At 43.5% G+C, this 22,396-nt stretch overlaps 1 protein-coding gene across 1 annotated transcript in view; it reads left to right on the forward strand.

The window, feature by feature from the left end:
• adamtsl4 (ADAMTS-like 4) overlaps positions 1 to 22,396 on the forward strand; it is a 94,724-nt gene that overhangs the window by 62,242 nt on the left and 10,086 nt on the right. Inside the window, exons 6-11 of the mRNA XM_060920985.1 lie at positions 11,492 to 11,631; positions 12,814 to 13,018; positions 13,267 to 13,424; positions 13,553 to 13,661; positions 17,828 to 18,040; positions 21,393 to 21,522. Coding sequence (XP_060776968.1) covers positions 11,492 to 11,631; positions 12,814 to 13,018; positions 13,267 to 13,424; positions 13,553 to 13,661; positions 17,828 to 18,040; positions 21,393 to 21,522 — 955 coding nt within the window. The remainder of the gene's footprint in view (positions 1 to 11,491; positions 11,632 to 12,813; positions 13,019 to 13,266; positions 13,425 to 13,552; positions 13,662 to 17,827; positions 18,041 to 21,392; positions 21,523 to 22,396) is intronic.

Consider the following 22,396-nt stretch of genomic DNA (forward strand, 5'->3'; position numbering starts at 1 on the left):
TACACACTCGCCGCCACAGAATGTTAACAGCAATGTAATGCCTTTTCTGGCTAATTTTATTCGTCTTACCTCCAACAAAGTGGTCACTACACAAGCGCTGGTATGCCGAGGGCTGCCAATCTTTCCTGTTTATGGCCGCTATCCATCTTCTCCACCGGGATCCGATAAAATGATAACCCTTGCCTTGTTTGTTGATGGTTACTACATCCAGGTGCACAACAATATAGTGGCATGATGGAAGTCTTGCTGAAAATAAACACTTTCTTTGCTGCCGTTCCTCAATGTTGGCTGTGGTAAACTACTGGTAGTACATGTCCAAAATGGCGGCCGCGTTTGTCGTGACGTCACGTGAAAAGGGTCTATACTGAAAGATACAATCTCCAGTCCAACAGAATAGCAATTAAGGAAGAATGGTGTTACTGACCAGCTGTTGAGTTTACTTCAAGTATCATGTTTCAGAGCCTGCTTGCTTTTATAGCTCGTTGTATGCTCTGTTTCAGCTGTGTCACAGATAAAACGAGCTTGAGCATTTTCAGACATTTTATTTCCAGGTGCGTATCTTCTGAATTACACATAATGTAAGAATTTCATCGCATTGTCTGAACCTCCGTGTTTTTATGATGCGTATGACAGTAAACTTCTTGAAATCTTGAAATCTTCTGAAGGAAAGTAAGACCTGCTTTGTTACTTGATCATGTTGTATCTTTTGTACACTTGTCTGGCCACAAGCTTCAGGATCTTGTGTCTCCACTTTTTTCGACACTGGTTTCTTCACATGAAGAGATTTTAAAAACAAGCAAAAAAAACCCCATAAAACATCAGCTTTATCAGTCAGATGTAAAACTGGAGCTTTACATTTTCTGACATCTTCAGGCACGATGAGTTTACACTTTATGGTTTCTTGGTAACATGACAAGCTGCATTTAAAAAAAAATTATCTTTAAGAGAGAAGTTAGAAAAAAGAGTCTAGTGACCAGAGGTGGACAAAGTACCCAACTTCATTACTCAAGTCAAAGTACAGATCCCACTGGTCAAATGTTACTCCAATCCAAGTGAAAGTTCTCATCTCATCTCATCTCATCTCATCTCATTATCTGTAGCCGCTTTATCCTGTTCTACAGGGTCGCAGGCAAGCTGGAGCCTATCCCAGCTGACTACGGGCGAAAGGCAGGGTACACCCTGGACAAGTCGCCAGGTCATCACAGGGCTGACACATAGACACAGACAACCATTCACACTCACATTCACACCTACGCTCAATTTAGAGTCACCAGTTAACCTAACCTGCATGTCTTTGGACTGTGGGGGAAACCGGAGCACCCGGAGGAAACCCACGCGGACACGGGGAGAACATGCAAACTCCACACAGAAAGGCCCTCGCCGGCCACGGGGCTCGAACCTGGACCTTCTTGCTGTGAGGCGACACCGCTAACCACTGCGCCACCATGCCGTACTTAAGATAAAGCACTGAAATATTTGCTTTTAATAATACTTAAGTATTAAAAGTACATTTTATATCAACACATTGTGGTATTATTGCTACAACGCTTACAAAACCTAATTCCTCTGAAGCAACCGACTGGATCTACTGACGAGCCTGTAGAACCTGTAGAATAAACACCTGGTTGAATGTTACAGCACAACTGAACTGAGAAAGAACCTTCGTCATTTTTGTTTTTTCTTCTTCTTTTTTGTAACACTCCTCCCCACCCCCACAAAGCAGCATGGTAGTGTTCGGACCCAGCTCTGGCAGTGTGTGCACACATGCATGTGTATGTTAATCAGGAAGACAGTGGAATAGCTGTAAATGCAGCTTGCTCATAAAATAAAAACGACAATCCAATCTGCTTAAAAAAAAGGTCCACACCTCTAGCTTAATAACTGCCCAACAGCAACGCTCCTTTAAGCAAGACAAAAAAAAAATGCAAGACCATCATCTGACATCAAAACAAAAAATTCCAACAATTTGTTGTGACTGAGTCGTCCAATACTGTCCATCTCACAGGTCGGGCATGCGCGCAAGTGCACGTATGAATCTGCCTGTGGAATCATGGTGGTTTAACTTTAAGCTAGCTCGTCAGTGACGCTCCACCTGACATGCTAGCAAAATCTTTTCAAACTCAAAATCATACCGGGTAGCTAACGTTACTAGAAAGATTTTGACATTTTGTTTATTTGGCAAGATTATGCTAAAACATTTCTGAAAGCACTTCAAATAAGTTAACGTTATTCATGTTAGCGTAACTCCGTTTTTACATGCTAACTAACAGTGTCCAAGTTAACTAGCTGTGTGTTAACGTTAGCTGTGGACAAGGCTATAGCAGCTTGGCGGACAAATCCATAGAAAGTCATTTGACAAACCAGACTGAATAGCTATTGCAACATTATCGCTAGCTCTAAGAGCACAGACAACCTCATTGCCAGCTTTCTCTTGGAATAAAATGTTGACATACCTCAATATGCTTCCGCAGGTTGGATGGCAAGTTTTTGTAGGCTGTGATGTTGCTCCGTTTTGGCAAGCAAAACAAACATTTAAAACAAGACAACTCTTTATTCCTTTCACATAACTGAAACATGGGTTCTAGCTATAGCCATGGGTGCGTGCATTCCCCAGAAGAAGCGCCTTCTTCCATTCTGCCATCAACTGTTTGTGTTAAATAATGCTGCGGAGAAATCATCGAACTTGATTTTATCCAGTCTATGGACGTGACGTGACCCTAGTGATTACTGATCGGCTGTCTCAGAGTCACCTGCGAAAAAAACAATCACGTTTTAGAAAAGAAAAGAAAAAACATCCATTTTCACAGCCACTTCATAGTAACGAGTAATGAGGACCTTGATAGAAATGTAGTGGAGTAAAAAATACGATATTTGTCTTTCAAATGTAGTGAAGTTAAAGTCATAAAATTGCCAAAAAAATTAATACTCAAGTAAAGTACAGATACTCAAAAAGCGTACTGAAGTCCAGTACTCAAGTAAATGTACTTCATTACTGTCCACCTTTGCTGGTGACGGAACGACTGTATATAACTGCTTTGATGAAAGTGCAAAGAGAAGCTAATGGTCCACAGTGTTAAATGTAACTATATCCATCCATCCATTATCTCTAGCCGCTTTATCCTGTTCTACAGGGTCGCAGGCAAGCTGGAGCCTATCCCAGCTGACTACGGGCGAAAGGCGGGGTTCACCCTGGACAAGTCGCCAGGTCATCACAGGGCTGACACGGAGACACAGACAACCATTCACACTCACATTCACACCTACGCTCAATTTATGCCGCTTTTCCACTACCAATGCGGCTGAGTTGGGCTGAGCCGTGCCGTGCTGAGTTGGGCTGAGTCGAGCTGAGTGGGGCTGTTGGAGTTGCATTTCGACTACAACCGCGCTGAACCGTGCTGGCTGGAAGTGGGTGGACACATTGGGTGGAGTTAGCGAAAGTGGGTGGACGTCACGTGATGTCGTTAGGCGGCGCAAACAGTGACATCAGTGACCTTTTAAGCGGTAGTCTCACGACCCGGATAGTAAACAATAAACATGGAGGACATGGAGTCGTTAGTGTTGCTGGTCTTGGTGCTGTGGCTTGTTGTCACCGACAACGCCAACAGATACTGGCAAGAGCGTATAGATGAGGCGAGGCGCATAAGGCTTCAGAAATTCTCGTAATTCTTCTTCTTCCGGGTTTACGGTGTTTACAGATCCCAGCGTGCTCGCGGGGCATGTGTGGGCATGTGAGGACACTCCTCCTCACCAATCAGTGCACAGGGGAGTGTCTCCTCACGCCCCTAGCCCCACTCGGCTCGGTTTGGCTCGCTTCAGCCCCACTCCAAAACCGTGCGAGTTTTGGGAGCTGAGTAGGGCTGAAGCGAGCTGAGTCGTGCTGTTCTGAGGTAGTCGAAACGCGAGCCGTGTCGGGCTGAAGTGAGCTGAAAAAGGGTAGTGGAAAAGGGCCATTAGAGTCACCAATTAACCTAACCTGTATGTCTTTGGACTGTGGGGGAAACCGGAGCACCCGGAGGAAACCCACGCGGACACGGGGAGAACATGCAAACTCCACACACAAAGGCCCTTGTTAGCCACTGAGCTCGAACCCGGACCTTCTTGCTGTGAGGCCACAGTGCGAACCACTACACCACCGTGCCGCCCCTAAATGTAACCATAAATGGATTAAAAAATTAGGACGTTAAGAATTCTTTCCAAAAGTGAAAGCTGTTAATTTTGACAAATGGCGATGACGGCATATTAGAGCCATTGTAGATGTAGACAGGGATATTCTGAGAAAAAACTCCAAGATTAAAGTCGTCAATTTATGATAAAAAAATACTAAGAATTTGCGAGATTAAAATCACGAATTTACAAGAAAAACGTCACAAATTTACATGGGGGGGCTGTCAAGGAACCGTATCATCTACAAGGACAGAACTTCTTATCACTCTTGGCTCAACTGTTTAAAAGTAACAGAAATTTGGAAAAATGAGAAGACTCCACGCACTGAAAGTAACAGGAAACAACTTTTCTTTAAAGGGGTAAACAGAGTATCTTGTCTTCTTTTTGCAAAATACTCTCTGTGTTTTCTCCTTTTTCATCCAAATCCCTCATTTTTTGGATTTGATGCCAAGCCTCTCCACCCAGTTCTGATTAGGAAAATTAGAGAGAGAGAGAGAGAGAGAGAGAGAGAGAGATGGAAAAATGAAAGAAAGCACTGAGGGAGAAATAAGGAGAGAGTGAAGAGAAAGATGAGTTAACTGTAAACACAGTTTAAGGGGAGTTTTCTGGAGCTGGACAGAGGAGCAGGAGAGAGACAGGAACGATAAACACACAGATTTAGGGAGTGAACTGTGTGTGTGTGTGTGTGTGTGTGTGTGTGTGTGTGTGTGTGTGTGTGTGTGTGAGGGAATCGCAGCTGTAGCATGATATCATCTGAAGAAGACGTTATTCTCACATGCTAGTGACACACAGATGGAGCAAAGGGAGTGTGTATCTATCTTCCTTTCTGTGTGTGTGTGTGTGTGTGTGTGTGTGTGCGCACGTGTGTGTGTTCTTCATTACACAACAATATCTTGTAATTTATACTTTACATCAGGTTGTCCAATTACTGCTGCGAATCCAACGCATTAAATTTTTCTGTCATGCTTGCACTTCGCAGTTAACTCCGGCATACCTGTCTGCTTGTTTGTTAGCGAGAGCGGTTCTAGCTTATGATACAGATCGAATAAAACAGAGTGTATGTTTTATTCTTTGTTTCATGCAACAGTTGCATGTTCTATGAATTCTCATGAAACTTTTATCCAGAATGAACTCAGGAAGTCCAAGTGATTTTAAGTCATTTTAAGAACAAATCATGATTTCTAGGCGGCACAGTGGTATAGTGGTTAGCGCTGTCGCCTCACAGCAAGAAGGTCCTGGGTTCGAGCCCCGTGGCCGGCGAGGGCCTTTCTGTGCGGAGTTTGCATGTTCTCCCCGTGTCCGCGTGGGTTTCCTCCGGGTGCTCCGGTTTCCCCCACAGTCCAAAGACATGCAGGTTAGGTTAACTGGTGACTCTAAATTGAGCGTAGGTGTGAATGTGAGTGTGAATGGTTGTCTGTGTCTATGTGTCAGCCCTGTGATGACCTGGCGACTTGTCCAGGGTGAACCCCGCCTTTCGCCCGTAGTCAGCTGGGATAGGCTCCAGCTTGCCTGCGACCCTGTAGAAGGATAAAGCGGCTAGAGATAATGAGATGAGATCATGATTTCTGTGCTATTGCTGGCCAGTTAGCCAGAATAAGCTAACCTGACAGGATTTTTCTGAGATATTTAAGTCATATTAATTCTTATTATTATCTTCACTGCTATTGCTAGCCTGTTAGCAACCACGAGCTAACCTGACAGGATTTCTAAGAGTGATTTTAAAGATATTTTTTGGGCTTTTTTCACCTTTATTGGATAGGACAGTGTAGAGACAGGAAATGAGTGGGAGAGAGAGACGGGGAGGGATCAGGAAATGACCTCAGGTCAGAATCGAACCCGGGTCCCCGGATTTATGGTATAGCGCCTTATCCACCTGAGCCACGATGCCCCCTCTAAGAGTGATTTTAAGTCGTATTTTAGGAGCAAATAATTATCTTCTCTGCTATTGCTATCCAGTTTGCCAGAATAGCTAACCTGACAGGATATATATACCTGATATAACATATATTTATTTTTTTTCACGGTCCAAATCCTGCACTCTGATTGGCTTGCGAGCGGGTCCGTATCCTACCTGATTATGGACCTCTGGCGACTCACTCGTTCACAACAACAACAAAGTAGTATTTTTTGTCAACATTTATCTTTTTTTTATAAGATTTATTTATAAGATTATCAAAAATCTTATAAATTTTTGCCAGCATTTCTCAGGAGAACAGCATTAATTTTACAGCATGGATAGCGATAACAACAGTGTTCACAGCGAAAGCGAGTTTTACTACCCTGAGGAAGAAGAAATAAAAGAAAACATTTCAGGAGAAAGCTAAAAACCTGTAACTGTTGCTAACGCCGAGCAAAAACATGGCTGAATCCTGAGTAACTCCTATTTGTATAAATAGGGGACTACATAGGCGACAAAATGTAGTTTTTTCCTGCCATGGAAGTGCACTTGTATACCGAGGAGGAAGCCATTTGCATTACAGCCGTGAATGAGGATTCAAAATGGCGGCTCGGCTCGGTTTTCCCTTTCGGGCGTTCTCGTTTTCTGTTAGAATTTTGGAAAGAAAAAAAATAAATATATTATTTACCAGCTTAAGGTCGGTCCGTATGGTGAAATACCGTGACCTCGGCCTTGAATACTGACCTCGGCCCAGAGGGCCTCGCTCAGTACTTTCAAGACCTCGGTCACGGTATTTCACCATACGGACCTCCCAGCTGGGAAATAACATATATTTATTTTTTTCGCAGTCCAAATCCTGCGCTCTGATTGGCTGGCAAGCGGGTCCGTATCCTACAGTACGGACCCCGGTTATGGACCTCTGCCAACTCGCTCGTTCACAGCAACAACAAACATAGTAGAATTTTTTGTCAACATTTATCTTTTTTTTATAAGATGTATTTATAAGATTAGCAAAAATCTTGTCAATTTTTGCCAGCATTTCTCAGGAGAATAGCATTAATTTTACAGCATGGATAGCAATAATGGCAGTGTTCACAGCGAAAGCGAGTTTTACTACCCTGAGGAAGAAGAAATAAAAGAAAACATTTCAGGAGAAAGATAAAAACCTGTAATTTGCTAACACAGAGCAAAAACATGGCTGAATCCTGAGTAACTCCTATTTGTATAAATAGGGGACGACATAGGCGGCAAAATGTAGTTTTTTCCTGCCATGGAAGTGCACTTGTATACCGAGGAGGAAGCCATTTGCATTACAGCCGTGAATGAGGATTCAAAATGGCAGCTCGGCTCGGTTTTCCCTTTCGGGCGCTCTCGTTTTCTGTTAGAATTTGGGAAAGAAAAAAATAAATATATTATTTACCAGCTTAAGGTCGGTCCGTATGGTGAAATACCGTGACCTCGGCCTTGAATACTGACCTCGGCCCAGAGGGCCTCGCTCAGTACTTTCAAGACCTCGGTCACTGTATTTCACCATACGGACCTCCCAGCTGGTAAATAACACCTATATCACATCACTGTTATTGCTCACTGGTTAGCCAGAATGCGCTAACCTGACAGAATTTCTATGAGGCGTTATTATCTTCACTGCTATTGCTAGCCAGTTCACCAACATGAGCTAACTTGACAGGATCTTTGAGTGATTTTAAGTCATATTTTAAGGACAAATCATTATCTTTTCTGCTGTTGTGAGCCAGTTAGCCAGAATGAGTTAACCTGACAGGATTTTTAAGAGTGATTTTAAGTCATGTTTTAAAAACAAATAATTTTCATCACTGTTTTTGCGAGCCAGTTAGCCAGAATGAGCTAACCTGACAGGATTTCTATGAGGAATTTAAGTCATATTAATAATTTGTCTTATCTTCACTGCTAGTGCTTGCCTGTTAGTTAGCACAAGCGAACCTGATAGGATTTCTAAGAGTGACTTTTTGAGTCATATTTTAAGAACAAATCATTATCTTCTGTGCTATTGCTAGCCAGTTAGTCAGAATGAGCTACCCTGACAAGATTTCTATGAAGACTTAAAAGGATAGTTCGGGATTTTTGACATGAATCTGTATGGCATCCCCATCAATAGTGTCGTGCAAACACACTGACTTACCCCCGACAGCATCCTGTGAGTCCAGTTCTTGTCCAGTTTTGGTCCAGACGAAAGTAGTCCGGCAAGTTTGTTGGGGTCACGAAAGTAAAACGTTTTTCGTCTCAAAACAGTATGTGTTCAAAAGAGTGATATATTTGCATCACAAAACCATTGCCAAATAAAAAGTCAGACCTCGAAATCGCTTGGCACTATTTTCTCTCCCTCGGTATCACTGTGCGCTGCCGCCAGGTGACAGCCACGGCTGTTTCATTCATTCTTTTAGTGATGGGAATTTCGGCTCTTTTTCGGGAGCCGGCTCTTTTGGCTCTTCTTACTATAAGGAGCCGGCTCTTTCGGCTCCCAAACGGCTCCTGAGACTTTATTTTTGATTTAATTGCTGCAATTAACTAGTTAATTAATTACATTATTATTTATATTTTATCAATAGGATGTTTTCCATTTTATTTTTTAGTTTTTGTAGCCATTGTAAAGCTTTGTAAAGTATAGCAGTGTAACAATGTTCTAGCTATAGAAATAAAACTTACTTACCAATTAATAAATTATTTTCTCACAAACATAATGCAAAACTGTGTTATATTACCAATATAAAATACACAGAAGACATCAACTGTTTATCCTTTATGGCTTTATTTCACACTCGACCTTGAACAAAATGCCACAAAATAAATTATGAAGTATAAATCAGGCCTAAGAAACTATGAAGCAAAGTTGGAAATTATTTTAACAAGCACAGAACAATGTGCAACAAAATATGTGGCACCTTGAGCGCATGTAAAAAGAGAAAAAAGTGCCGCACTCTGCTCCACCAGTAATGAGAAGCCGCTGGAACAGCAAATATGCTCCTGTTATAATGACTGCTGTCTCGTTGTATACCGCAGATTAATCTGGCCATGCCAAGGCGGTTGCCGACCGAACCTGTCAATTTATGAGCGACAATTTATATCATGAGCTTTAGGAATTCACGGCAACAAAACAATGATCATGGCTGTCAAATAGACAATCATCCTTCAGCTGAGCTGAACTCTGTCTCTCTCTCTGTCTCTCTCTCTGTCTCTCTCTCTCTCTCTCTCTCTCTCTGAGGCACCTAAGGACAAAAAACTGATTCGGTTCCCCAACTCGGCTCCCACCGAAGAGCCGGCTCCCGTCGTTCATTTCAAAGAGCCGGCTCTTTGAACCGGATCGTTCGCGACCGACACATCACTACATTGTTTACTGCTAGCAAAGTTAGCGACAACATGTCTGACTACGACGGTGAAATGTGTGCGGAGATTCAGCCACATCTTTGTTGCTACAGCCTGGATAGTCGCAAGTGCGCACCATTTTCGCAAATATATTATTGTATAGGTTATAGAAGGTGATAAATTTGTCACTGTTCTTGCTCTCAAATTAGCTTGTTAGTGCCGCTGATCTGAACTCCTAATCACTGCCAAACAATGGGAAAGGTGTTGATTCCTGCGCAGATGTCAACATGACAGCGCGCAGTGATACCGAGGGAGAGAAAATAGTGCCAAGCGATTTCGAGGTCTGACTTTTTATTCGGCAACGGTTTTGTGATGCAAATATATCACTCCTTTGAACACATACTGTTTTGAGACGAAAAACGTTTTACTTTCGTGACCCCAACAAACTTGCTGGACTACTTTCGTCTGGACCAAAACTGGACAAGAACTGGACTCACAGGATGCTGTCAGGGGTAAGTCAGTGTGTTTGCACGACACTATTGATGGGGATGCCATACAGATTCATGTCAAAAATCCCGAACTATCCCTTTAAGTCATATTCATAATTTTTATTATTTTCACTGCTGGTCGTGGCCTGTTAGCAAGCACGAGGTAATCTGACAGGATTTTAAGAGGATCTTTAAGTCATGATACTTTTTTTTGTTTTGTTTTATTCTCATTTTTGCTATTAATGCCTGTTTTTAACCTTCTTTGTATTCATCTCATCTCATTATCTGTAGCCGCTTTATCCTGTTCTACAGGGTCGCAGGCGAGCTGGATCCTATCCCAGCTGACTACGGGCGAAAGGCGGGGTTCACCCTGGACAAGTCGCCAGGTCATCACAGGGCTGACACATAGACACAGACAACCATTCACACTCACATTCACACCTACGCTCAATTTAGAGTCACCAGTTAACCTAACCTGCATGTCTTTGGACTGTGGGGGAAACCGGAGCACCCGGAGGAAACCCACGCGGACACGGGGAGAACATGCAAACTCCACACACAAAGGCCCTCGCCGGCCACAGGGCTCGAACCCGGACCTTCTTGCTGTGAGGCGACAGCGCTAACCACTACACCACCGTGCCGCCTTCTTAAAATCTGTAATTATATATCTAAATGACTTGGAAGTAGTTAAAATTTTCTACACAATCACACTATTAGTCACATTTTCTGTGGCTGTATATCAAAAGCCATTCTAGGAGACACATAGTGCACTATGAAGGGACTATTACAGTGTTATGCTGTGTCCATACTGTGTCCTGGGGGATATATTTGAAAGGATTCAGATCTAAAACACACTCCAGCAGCTGAAAGCTCGAGCTGTCACACAAATCAGTACAGTAGATTCTTTCTGTCTCTCCCTCTTGCTCTTCCTCGGGACATGTCCTGCTCTTCTCTCTCTCTTTCTGCTGCCATGTTCCCTCATCCGCAGTTTGTTTAGACAGTGACATAGCAGGAAAGCAGCTTTCCACAGCAGAGATTCCAGCGATCGGTGAGGAAAAGGGAGTGTGGGAGACAGACAGTAAGAAAAGCTTTGGTCCCGTCAGTATCTCCGCCGTAATCTCTCAAAGATAACTGTGACAGAACGAGCGAGCGGGAAATCCTATTGCACTCCTCGTTCATCAAACGCTTGGCCCCGTCCCAAATGCATGAATTGATGTCTAGTTTGTATACTTCGAAGAATGTCAGCCAGAGGGCAAAAGCAAAAACAAGGCAACACTTTTTTTTGTCCAGCTCAAACACACTCTCTTCCTCAAACACACTTACACACTGCCTCTGGAATCTCTGTGCTTTTCTATGTCATGGTCTTCTTGCCTTCTGTGTCACTCGCATGATAAATGTAGCAATAACAGGATAAAAGGAACTCCTTTTATGGACTTTCCACAACTTTCATTGTAACTATAAATGGAGAAATGCTACAAAGTGTTGTGCTTTCATATTTATTTAATCAGCTGCCATTCTTGGAAAATAATCAAATTAGGGTTTAGCTCATCACACTTCGTCTCTCTCTCTCTTTCTCTGTCTTTCTCTCTCTTCCGTCCCCCAGGCTCAGTGGATCAACAGTGTGAATTAACATGCCGTCCAGTCGGCTATCGTTTTTACGTTCGTCATTCAGAGCGAGTGAGAGATGGAACCCCGTGTGCTAATAACACCCCCAATGATGTGTGTGTGGGAGGTCGATGCCTGGTAAGAAAACATTACACACACACTAAGGCTACATCCACACGACAACGGCAACGAGATGTTATTTAAAAATATATCGCGTCCAAATGGGCAACGATCAGTAAAATATCAGGTCCATATGGCAACGCAACGCTTGCTGAAAACGATGCAATACACATGCCACACCTCTAGGGGCGCTGTAAGACGGTCCCTTCGGAGACACCAGAACAATAGAAGAAGTAAGGACGCATGCGCATAAACTATTATGCGCGAGACTTCATATTAGCCACAAAGTCAGGAAAATCTGTTCGTAAAATGACATTATAATGACCAAATACAATGAAAAGTATTTTTCCAGTCTCACCTGTGAAAGGTAATCCCATGTGATCTCGTTTGGACGGTAAACCTGTTGGTACAGTTAAACGCAGCACATGAATGAGGCATCTTTATTCTCCGCTTTGACCTATCCAATATGGCGGCGACGATGACGTATGATTCTACGCGGAAGGCGGCGTCTTTAATGGTCTGGAATAAATTGAATGCTACACGTTGATGGATTAATTTGTTGTTCTGTGCCCTTTTTGAGGAATGTATTGTAGGACTTAAACCAACATCTGAAGAGGTGAGATCGCTCCTTTTTTTCCTTATTTTTGCTGGCGGGATTGACTCTGCCCTAAGGGCTATTCTCTCTCTCTCTCTCACTTTGCACCATTACACAATAAATATTCACAGTGAAAATATTTTGTAAGCGCGTTTCATGAACCAAGTTATAGGATTTGTTGACAACTCGCATCGAGTTCGTTACACTTCTACCCGGCGTGAAGCACTCACAGTCATGTGGTTGTGACGTCATCGTAAACAAATCCGTTCTACTCATCCAGACGACTTCGCAACGGCAACGTTGCCAGATCTTTCCACTCTGGAACCCGTTCTCAAAAAGACTGCGTTTTGGGCACCCAAAACGCCGGTGCCGTGTGGACGCCAGGCCTAAACGATAAGCAATTGTATCGGAGTCACCTGAATCCGTTGCCGTGTGGACAGGGCCTAACACACTCTCTCTCTCTCTCTCTCTCTCTCTCTCTCTCTCTCGCTCACTCACTCACTCACACAATATAATCCATATCTGTACGATAATTTACTGATTACAGTGTCAGGCAAAGACACATTATATCATCTCTCTGTCTTTCCCTTTAACCTTCATCCCAGAGCGAGGGGTGTGATGGCCTGCTGGGCTCGGATGTTGTGCGTGATCGGTGTGGCGTGTGTGGAGGGAGTGATGGATCGTGTGTTCGGGTGTCAGGAAGTTTCCAGAACAGCAGCGTTCCTCTGGGCTATCACAAAATTCTCGACATTCCAGCCGGAGCGACAGCCATCAACATCACAGAACGCAGCGCCAGCCCCAACTACCTCGGTGTGTGTGTGTGTGTGTGTGTGTGTGTGTGTGTGTGTGTGTGTGTGTGTGTGTGTGTGTGAGGCTGCAGTAGAAATCTTTGTGCATGTTAGTTTGGCTGTCTCTCATTCCTCAAGTTGGGAACATATTTGAGCAGACTTCTCTCCCAAATGGAACACAGGGGAGTTATGAATATTGAGTACTCTTGCTAATAGTATTTGTGCTGAATGTCAAAATGTACAACTGATTAATAGTGTGTTTGTGTGTAGCATTGCGTAGTGGTACTGGTCAATCCATAGTGAACGGTCGCTGGGCCGTGGATCCTCCTGGTCAATATGAAGCAGGAGGAACAACATTCGTGTATACGCGGACTCGTGGAGAAACACTCACTGCCCCGGGACCCACACACTCCCTGCTGCAGCTCTATGTAAGACACACACACACACACACACACACACACACACACACACACACACACACACACACACACACACACAGAGTTTAACCAAAGAGTCTTAAAATAAGCTGAAGCAATCTCTCTTCCTCTCTTTGTAGATTATTTTCCACAAGGACAATCCAGGTGTTGATTACGAGTACTACATACCTGTGAAGAAGGATGCAGTGAGAGAGTGGAACAGAGGTAGCGCATCTCTCCGAGAGACCAGTAAGTCTGTTTGAGAGACTGAACAACACAACAAACTAATGCACAAAAACTGATATGTTACATGAAGGAAATCGCTTTTGCTTAATAGCACTGTATTAACTGTATCTGTATTTATCTCGAAATATTCGGATTGTGTCTAACGTGACTGACTAAGCGAGTCATGTTTCAAAGCAGTGTCTGGCTTTACGCGAAGCCGAATATTACAATCATAACTGAATAAAAATGCTTCACTCAAATGTTCCTTTTATTCAAAATGAAAAAGTTAAGAACAAATACACCTATTCTTCATAAACTTTTATGAACATTTGTACGACCTCCATCTGCTTCTCTTTTCTTTATGTTTCATGAGTCTGTAAAAAGAGAGCTCTGATTTCTTGTTAAAATATACAGTGGGGCGGCACGGTGGTGTAGTGGTTAGCGCTGTTGCCTCACAGCGAGAAGGTCCTGGGTTCGAGCCCCGGGTCCGGCGAGGGCCTTTCTGTGTGGAGTTTGAATGTTCTCCCCGTGTCCGCGTGGGTTTCCTCCGGGTGCTCCGGTTTCCCCCACAGTCCAAAGACATGCAGGTTAGGTTAACTGGTGACTCTAAATTGAGCGTAGGTGTGAATGTGAGTGTGAATGGTTGTCTGTGTCTATGTGTCAGCCCTGTGATGACCTGGCGACTTGTCCAGGGTGTACCCCGCCTTTCGCCCGTAGTCAGCTGGGATAGGATCCAGCTTGCCTGCGACCCTGTAGAAGGATAAAGCGGCTAGAGATAATGAGATGAGATGAGAAATATACAGTGGTGCTTGAAAGTTTGTGAACCCTTTAGAATTTTCTATATTTCTGCATAAATGTGACCTAAAACATCATCAGATTTTCACACAAGTCTTAAAAGTAGATAAAGAGAACCCAGTTAAACAAATGAGACAAAAATATTATACTTGGTCATTTATTTATTGAGGAAAATGATCCAATATTACATATCTGTGAGTGGCCAAAGTATGTGAACTCTTGTTTTCAGTATCTGGTGTGACTCCCTTGTGCAGCAATAACTGCAACTAAACGTTTGTGGTAACTGTTGATCAGTCCTGCACACCGGCTTGGAGGAATTTTAGCCCGTTCCTCCGTACAGAACAGCTTCAACTCTGGGATGTTGGTGGGTTTCCTCATATAAACTGCTCGCTTCAGATCCTTCCGCAACATTTCGATTGGATTAAGGTCAGGACTTTGACTTGGTCATTCCAAAACATTAACTTTATTCTTCTTTAACCATTCTTTGGTAGAACGACTTGTGTGCTTAGGGTCGTTGTCTTGCTGCATGACCCACCTTCTCTTGAGATTCAGTTCATGGACAGATGTCCTGATATTTTCCTTTAGAATTTGCTGGTATAATTCAGAATTCATTGTTCCATCAATGACGGCAAGACGTCCTGGCCCAGATGCAGCAAAACAGGCCCAAACCATGATACTACCACCACCATGTTTCACAGATGTGATAAGGTTCTTATGCTGGAATGCAGCGTTTTCCTTTCTCCAAACATAATGCTTCTCATTTAAACCAAAAAGTTCTATTTTGGTCTCATCTGTCCACAAAACATTTTCCAATAGCCTTCTGGCTTGTCCACGTGATCTTTAACAAACTGCAGATGAGCAGCAATGTTCTTTTTGGAGAGCAGTGGCTTTCTCCTTGCAACCCTGCCATGCACACCATTGTTGTTCAGTGTTCTCCTGATGGTGGACTCATGAACATTAACATTAGCCAATGTGAGAGAGGCCTTCAGTTGCTTAGAAGTTACCCTGGGGTCCTTTGTGACCTCGCCGACTATTACATGCCTCACTCTTGGAATGATCTTTTTTGGTCGACCACTTCTGGGGAGGGTAACGATGGTCCTGAATTTCCTCCATTTGTACACAGTCTGTCTGACTGTGGATTGGTGGAGTCCAAACTCTTTAGAGATGGTTTTGTAACCTTTTCCGGCCTAATGAGCATCAACAATGCTTTTTCTGAGGTCCTCAGAAATCTCCTTTGGTCGTTCCATGATACACTTCCACAAACATGTATTGAGAAGATCAGACTTTGATAGATCCCTGTTCTTTAAATAAAACAGGGTGCCCACTCGCTCCTGATTGTCATCCCATTGATTGAAAACACCTGACTCTAATTTCACCTTCAAATTAACTGCTAATCCTAGAGGTTCACATATTTTTGCCACTCACAGATATGTAATCTCATCTCATTATCTGTAGCCGCTTTATCGTGTTCTACAGGGTCGCAGGCGAGCTGGATCCTATCCCAGCTGACTACGGGTGAAAGGCGGGGTACACCCTGGACAAGTCGCCAGGTCATCACAGGGCTGACACATAGACACAGACAACCATTCACACTCACATTCACACCTACGGTCAATTTAGAGTCACCAGTTAACCTAACCTGCATGTCTTTGGACTGTGGGGGATACCGGAGCACCCGGAGGAAACCCACGCGGACACGGGGAGAACATGCAAACTCCGCACAGAAAGGCCCTCGCCGGCCTCGGGGCTCGAACCCGGACCTTCTTGCTGTGAGGCGACAGCGCTAAACACTACACCACCGTGCCGCCCCCAGATATGTAATATTGGATCATTTCCTCAATAAAGAAATGACCAAGTATAATTTTTTTGTCTCATTTGTTTAACTGGGTTCTCTTTATCTACTTTTAGGACTCTTGTGAAAATCTGATGATGTTTTAGGTCATATTTATGCAGAAATATCGAAAATTCTAAAGGGTTCACAAACTTTCAAGCACCACTGTATTTGTACAGTCATTCACACAACAGCTCTTTCCCATTTTAGTTCTGTTTCTGTTGTGCATGAGAGCTTTGTTACTTCCGCCTACGGTGAAGTCACGTGTATTCCCGCTGTTGCATGTTATTTCGCCCTCTCATGTCTGAACAATGCAATTACAGTAAGAAAAAACGAAGAGATTACGCAGTCTGGTAATAATCGCAATTCATTTTTTATTTCATTGACTCAAATCGTCATAAATCTGGATCGTGATTTATCGTCGCATGATGTATATCGTTACATGCCTCGTCACTGTCTTATCAGATTAATTTTGGTTTTTTGGGTTGGTTATATTCCAGAGTGATTGTTTTGGACACAATATCAAAGTGTATCTACGACAAATCCGAGACACACTCGCAGTGCTGCTGCAAGTCAAAATGGGGTCCTTTAAATGGCCCAGTATAACGCCTGCATGATTAGAAATCAGCAATATATTGGACGTCCCGAAGCACAAGACAAATTTTAAGAGCATGTGTTTTATTCTTTTTGTCCAGAAAATCTGGTATTGGGGCGGCACGGTGGTGTAGTGGTTAGCGCTGTCGCCTCACAGCAAGAAGGTCCTGGGTTCGAGCCCCGGGGCCGGCGAGGGCCTTTCTGTGTGGAGTTTGCATGTTCTCCCCGTGTCCGCGTGGGTTTCCTCCGGGTGCTCCGGTTTCCCCCACAGTCCAAAGACATGCAGGTTAGGTTAACCGGTGACTCTAAATTGAGCGTAGGTGTGAATGTGAGTGTGAATGGTTGTCTGTGTCTATGTGTCAACCCTGTGATGACCTGGCGACTTGTCCAGGGTGTACCCCGCCTTTCGCCCGTAGTCAGCTGGGATAGGCTCCAGCTTGCCTGCGACCCTGTAGAAGGATAAAGCGGCTAGAGATAATGAGATGAGATGAGAGAAATCTGGTATTGTTCCTCAATCAGGGCCAGATGTACTGAAAATGTTTGTGGTTTGTGCTGTAACTTCTGATGTACATCCAGCTGGTCTGAACTATCCAATTATGTGCATTGCCTCTTGAAAATTCGTTCGCTAATTCATTCTCTGTCTCTCTCTTGCTTTCTCAGAAAATTAATATCATGCAAGAAAGCTCATGTTCACTCGCACAGCTATGAATTTTTCAGTGTTATTTTCACACCAAGTGACTCACAGTGCATCATTATATCTTCTTCCTGGAGTTGCCAGAGTAGTATGTCTACTGTAAATACACTGAACAATCAGAAAGACAGTCTAAGAAGTATTAGAGGATCACTGGAAATGATTATGGACTGTTTCGGACATAAAGGATACGTACAAATAATGATTTGGTTCAGTTTGATTGCAATATTAATGTTTATTATCTATATATTTTGAAAGCATCAGTACTTTCTGTCGCAGGTTCTGGAGTCATGTTCGAAAACTCCACTCCTCCTCCCATCTCCGCTCCCTCCTCATCTGATAGATGGAGACTGGAGAGGCCCCGCCCTAACAATTCTGGGCCCAACCGGAACGCTCGAATCCCTCCAAGGACCGATATCCCATTGGATAATCAGAGTCCGTTTGTGTGGATGCTGGGTCCGCTCAGCGAGTGTTCTGCTTCCTGTGGCAAAGGTCAGTGTGTAATTGTGACATATTGAGGACCAGAATATGTTTTTTATCAACAGAGTTTGAACATTTTTGGGAAGTGAGGACATTTTGGCTGGTCCTCAGTTCTTGAAAGGGCTGTTTGAGGATTTTAGGGTTCAGGTTCGAATGAGGATTAGGTTACAGTGAGGGTAAGGGTTGGGGTTCGGCATTTAGGTGGGGTTTACATTAGACCGTATCAGCGGATCATCAGATTAACGTTTTTAAAACGATTAGCGTGCACACAGCAACACCAATACACGGATACGCTCGGCTCCGCAGGCATCCTGCGCTCCAAATCACTCCGCCCTGAACAGCGAGTGCCCTCTGGAGGGTGCGCACTCCGGCCCTGCGCAGCTCACAGAGCGCACGAGTGAAGTGCACAAGCAGTGATTCGGGACTGAGCCGCTGTGTGTGTGATCACAGCACATATCACTTATCACTTGCAAGTGGAAGGATGGCAAGCCTAAAGACAATCATAACTACACAATGGGCAGTATTTGCATCAGTATTTGCAGTATTTTCATACTTTTATACTCTTTAATGAAAGGTGATACAAGGCGGAAGTCCGCGCCGTTTTTCAGCAGTCGCGTCACATGACCAATGCCAGCGAATCAGGAAGGTGGATGTCACAGTGACGTTGTCCAATGACGACGCCAGCTAGAGCTCAGCACAGCGTATCCGCGTATCTCAATGTTTACACAGCACCGGACCACACACGATCTGGATTGAATACGTGGATGCTGGCGGATTCCCGTTTCCCGGCGTTTCCAGGCGTTTTAATGTAAACGGACAGTGCGTCCGCGAAGAAAACGAGACAGATACGGTCTAATGTAAACTTGGCCTTAGTTGTGATGGTGAACATTATTGTTCAGGGGCCAGAGAATGTGTTGTCAGTGAGAGTCCGCACAATGATAGAAATACGTGTGTGTGTGTGCAATATCTTGTACTTTTCCCTTTGTTAAATGTTTGGTATGAGCAGTGTTGTATAGTAACGAAGTAAAAATACTTCACTACTGTACTTAAGTACATTTTGGGAGATTTTGTACTTGAGTTTTCAAATTTTTGAGAACTTTCACTTTTACTTCACTATATTTTTTAACTTAATTGCATACTTTTACTCCAATACATTTTCAAAGAGCCGTTTAGTTACTCGTTACAAAAAAAGAAAGGAAAAAAAACGTGTTTTAACCCCACTGACTGCAACGAAGTCAGGACGTGCCTGGGCTTGTTCACCACTTGCGCACGACAACCAGTAGGCTACACCTGTTGGCTTCACGCAGTAAGCAGAAAGCTAGCTTTGCAATCAACAGCCCTGATGGAAGAGGAGACGGAGACAGCAGCTACTTCGGCTACAAATGAAGAGGAACCTGATGATGAGCACCCCTGGCCGTATTTGAACACAATGTTCTCTTACGTTGATGTGAAGGATTCGTTCTATCGAATGAAGTGCCTCCAAAAAACGTGGAAATTCTGTCTTATAGAAACTCCCCGTCCAATCTAAAGAAACACATCGAGGTTTTTTCAGTTTTCTCCAAATTACTTTTTTCTTTTGATTATTATGACAGCAATCGGTCGTGTATGCACCGCCATAGTTTATAAAGTGCAATAACAGTAGCAGCTTTTTTTTTATGTTTTTTTTTTCTTAATGGTGTGATGTATGCCTAATTTTCAGTACTTTCTCTTAGTTTAAAAAACAAAGGGAAAAAAATGAGAAAAAAGTGTCAAAACTGTGGTCTCCATCTTCAGATGCCAGATAGGCAGCTTCATTTTTCTCCCAATTTATTTTTTTCTTGTTTATAATGGTTGTGTGTGCACCTCTATTTTCAGCAGTGTAATTGCTTGTCATGAACCATTGCTGACAAATTACCTTCAGTTTACCAAAATATTACAAATATTACAAATTCAGATCGCCTTTGCTTGTTTACTTTTACGTGTGCTTTTAATTACATTACTTGAGTGCATTTATTTTTGCATTACTTGTCATACTTAAGTGCAAGAAATGTCAGATACTTTAAGACTTTAAAGGAACAGTCCACCACACTTCCATAATGAAATATGTTCTTCTCTGAATTGAGACGAGCTGATCCGTACCTCTCCGAGCTTTGTGCGACCTCCCAGTCAGTCAGACGCGCTGTCACTCCTGTTAGCAATGTAGCTAGGCTCAGCATGGCCAATGGTATTTTTTGGGGCTGTAGTTAGATGCGACCAAACTCTTCCGCATTTTTCCTGTTTACATAGGTTTATATGACCAGTGACATGAAACAAAGTTCAGTTACACAAATTGAAACGTGGCGATTTTCTATGCTATGGAAAGTCCGCACTATAATGACAGGCGTACTAACACCTTCTGCGCGCTTCGACAGCGCATTGATACCTTCAAGGTATCAATGCACTGTCGAAGCGCGCAGAAGGTATCAATGCGCTGTCGAAGCGTGCAGAAGGTGTTAGTACGCCTGTCATTATAGTGCGGACTTTCCATAGCATAGAAAATCGCCACGTTTCAATTTGTGTAACTGAACTTGTTTCATGTCACTGGTCATATAAACCTATGTAAACAGGAAAAACGCGGAAGAGTTTGGTCGCATCTAACTACAGCCCCAAAAAATACCATTGGCCATGCTGAGCCTAGCTACATTGCTAACAGGAGTAACAGCGCGTCTGACTGACTGGGAGGTCGCACAAAGCTCGGAGAGGTACGGATCAGCTCGTCTCAATTCAGAGAAGAACATATTTCATTATGGAAGTACGGTGGACTGTTCCTTTAACTCAAGTAACATTTCAGTCAGTGACTTTGACTTTTACCAAAGTCATTTTTTGGAAGGGTACCAATACTTTTACTTGAGTGTGATTTCCCAGTACTTTATACAACACTGGGTATGAGTGTGTGTGTGTGTGTGTGTGTGTGTGTGTGTGTGTGTGTGTGTGTGTGTGCCTGTGCTGCACTGATCGATTTCTCGAGTTTGAGGTTAAAATTCCAGGAATTCACTGTTAGACTTTGCCTGTTCTGTACACTTTTGTGTTTTCTTGCCAAACTCTGCAGCATTTCTGACATACTGGGATTTTTCCCTGATTTATGAACACACACACACACACACACACACACACACACACACACACACACCACATCTTCTGAAAAACAGCATAGTGCCAAACATAGGAGCAATTACAAAGTCATTCTGCTGATTTACTGTAGTGTGTGTGTGTGTGTGTGTGTGCGCGCACTGCAGGTCTGTTTCTGATTAATCATCCTCAACTGTTTTTGTCTTGTCTGCCCACTAGTGGTGGAAACGAGTATTACGTAGTCGAATTTTGAGTGTGTGTGTGTGTGTGTGTATAGGTTTCCAGCACAGAGAGGTGTTGTGTGTGAACAGACACACTAATGAAGAAGTGCATGAAAGGAGGTGCGACTCGGCGTCTAAGCCCATCGCAGAGGAGGAGCCGTGTAACGTCCATCCCTGCCCACCATAGTGAGCGACACTCTTTTATACTATAGAGGTTTTCGACCCACGTGACCGTTGCCATGTCAACAAGTAGCCGGCGCCATTTTGACGGTCACAAATATGGCGACTACCGGTAGCGATACACTGTTGATCATGACGAAGTCTCATTGTCGAGTATTTTATCCGGCCTAGATGACGCGAGTAAGAAGCGATATCACCAGAAAATCAATGATGCTGGTGTACGTGATCCGTACACGTTACCAGGCTATCTTTTTCTGGCTTTGCAGCGCGGGTGATCTTCCTGACCTGCAGTCAGGCGTGTGGGAAATACCAGGGAAAAAACATAAAAGAAAAAGGAGCGAGATGCAGAAAACACCTTCACTATCCAGCGACGTAGGGCATTTACAGGGCGAGCAGAGGGAGAGGTATTTGCAAAAATTGAGGTTAGCAGGCTTAGAGAACGACGTTTACCTGCTTCCACCAGGATTGTTCACTGACGTATGGAAGTACACCAAGCCCTCGTCTTTACCTGACTTCGGCCCACATGATCTGTATACCTATGTCGTTAAAAACCAGGCTGGGTCACATGCCTACATCAGCGGGTCGTCCCTGGAGCCGGTAGTCGCCATCTTATTACAGCTAAGGTTTGTTCACATTTTCATTTACTTTCGGTCCTCAGGATAAACAAAATGTTATTAAATGTCATTGAAATAACTTCTTAGTCTGTTGAGACATGGCCCGTTATAAATTTGCTGTTACCAGGCAATGACCAAGAACTGTATTATTAGGGTCGGTGTAGTTGTAATAGTGCACTAGCAGCTAGCTGTTAGCACTAGCTAATGTCAACAACAGTAGCTGGTATGTTACTGTAGCAATGTTTACGTTCAGTCATTTGGATGAC

This window comes from Neoarius graeffei, chromosome 5, assembly GCF_027579695.1.
Source record: "Neoarius graeffei isolate fNeoGra1 chromosome 5, fNeoGra1.pri, whole genome shotgun sequence".
Lineage (NCBI taxonomy): Eukaryota > Metazoa > Chordata > Actinopteri > Siluriformes > Ariidae > Neoarius > Neoarius graeffei.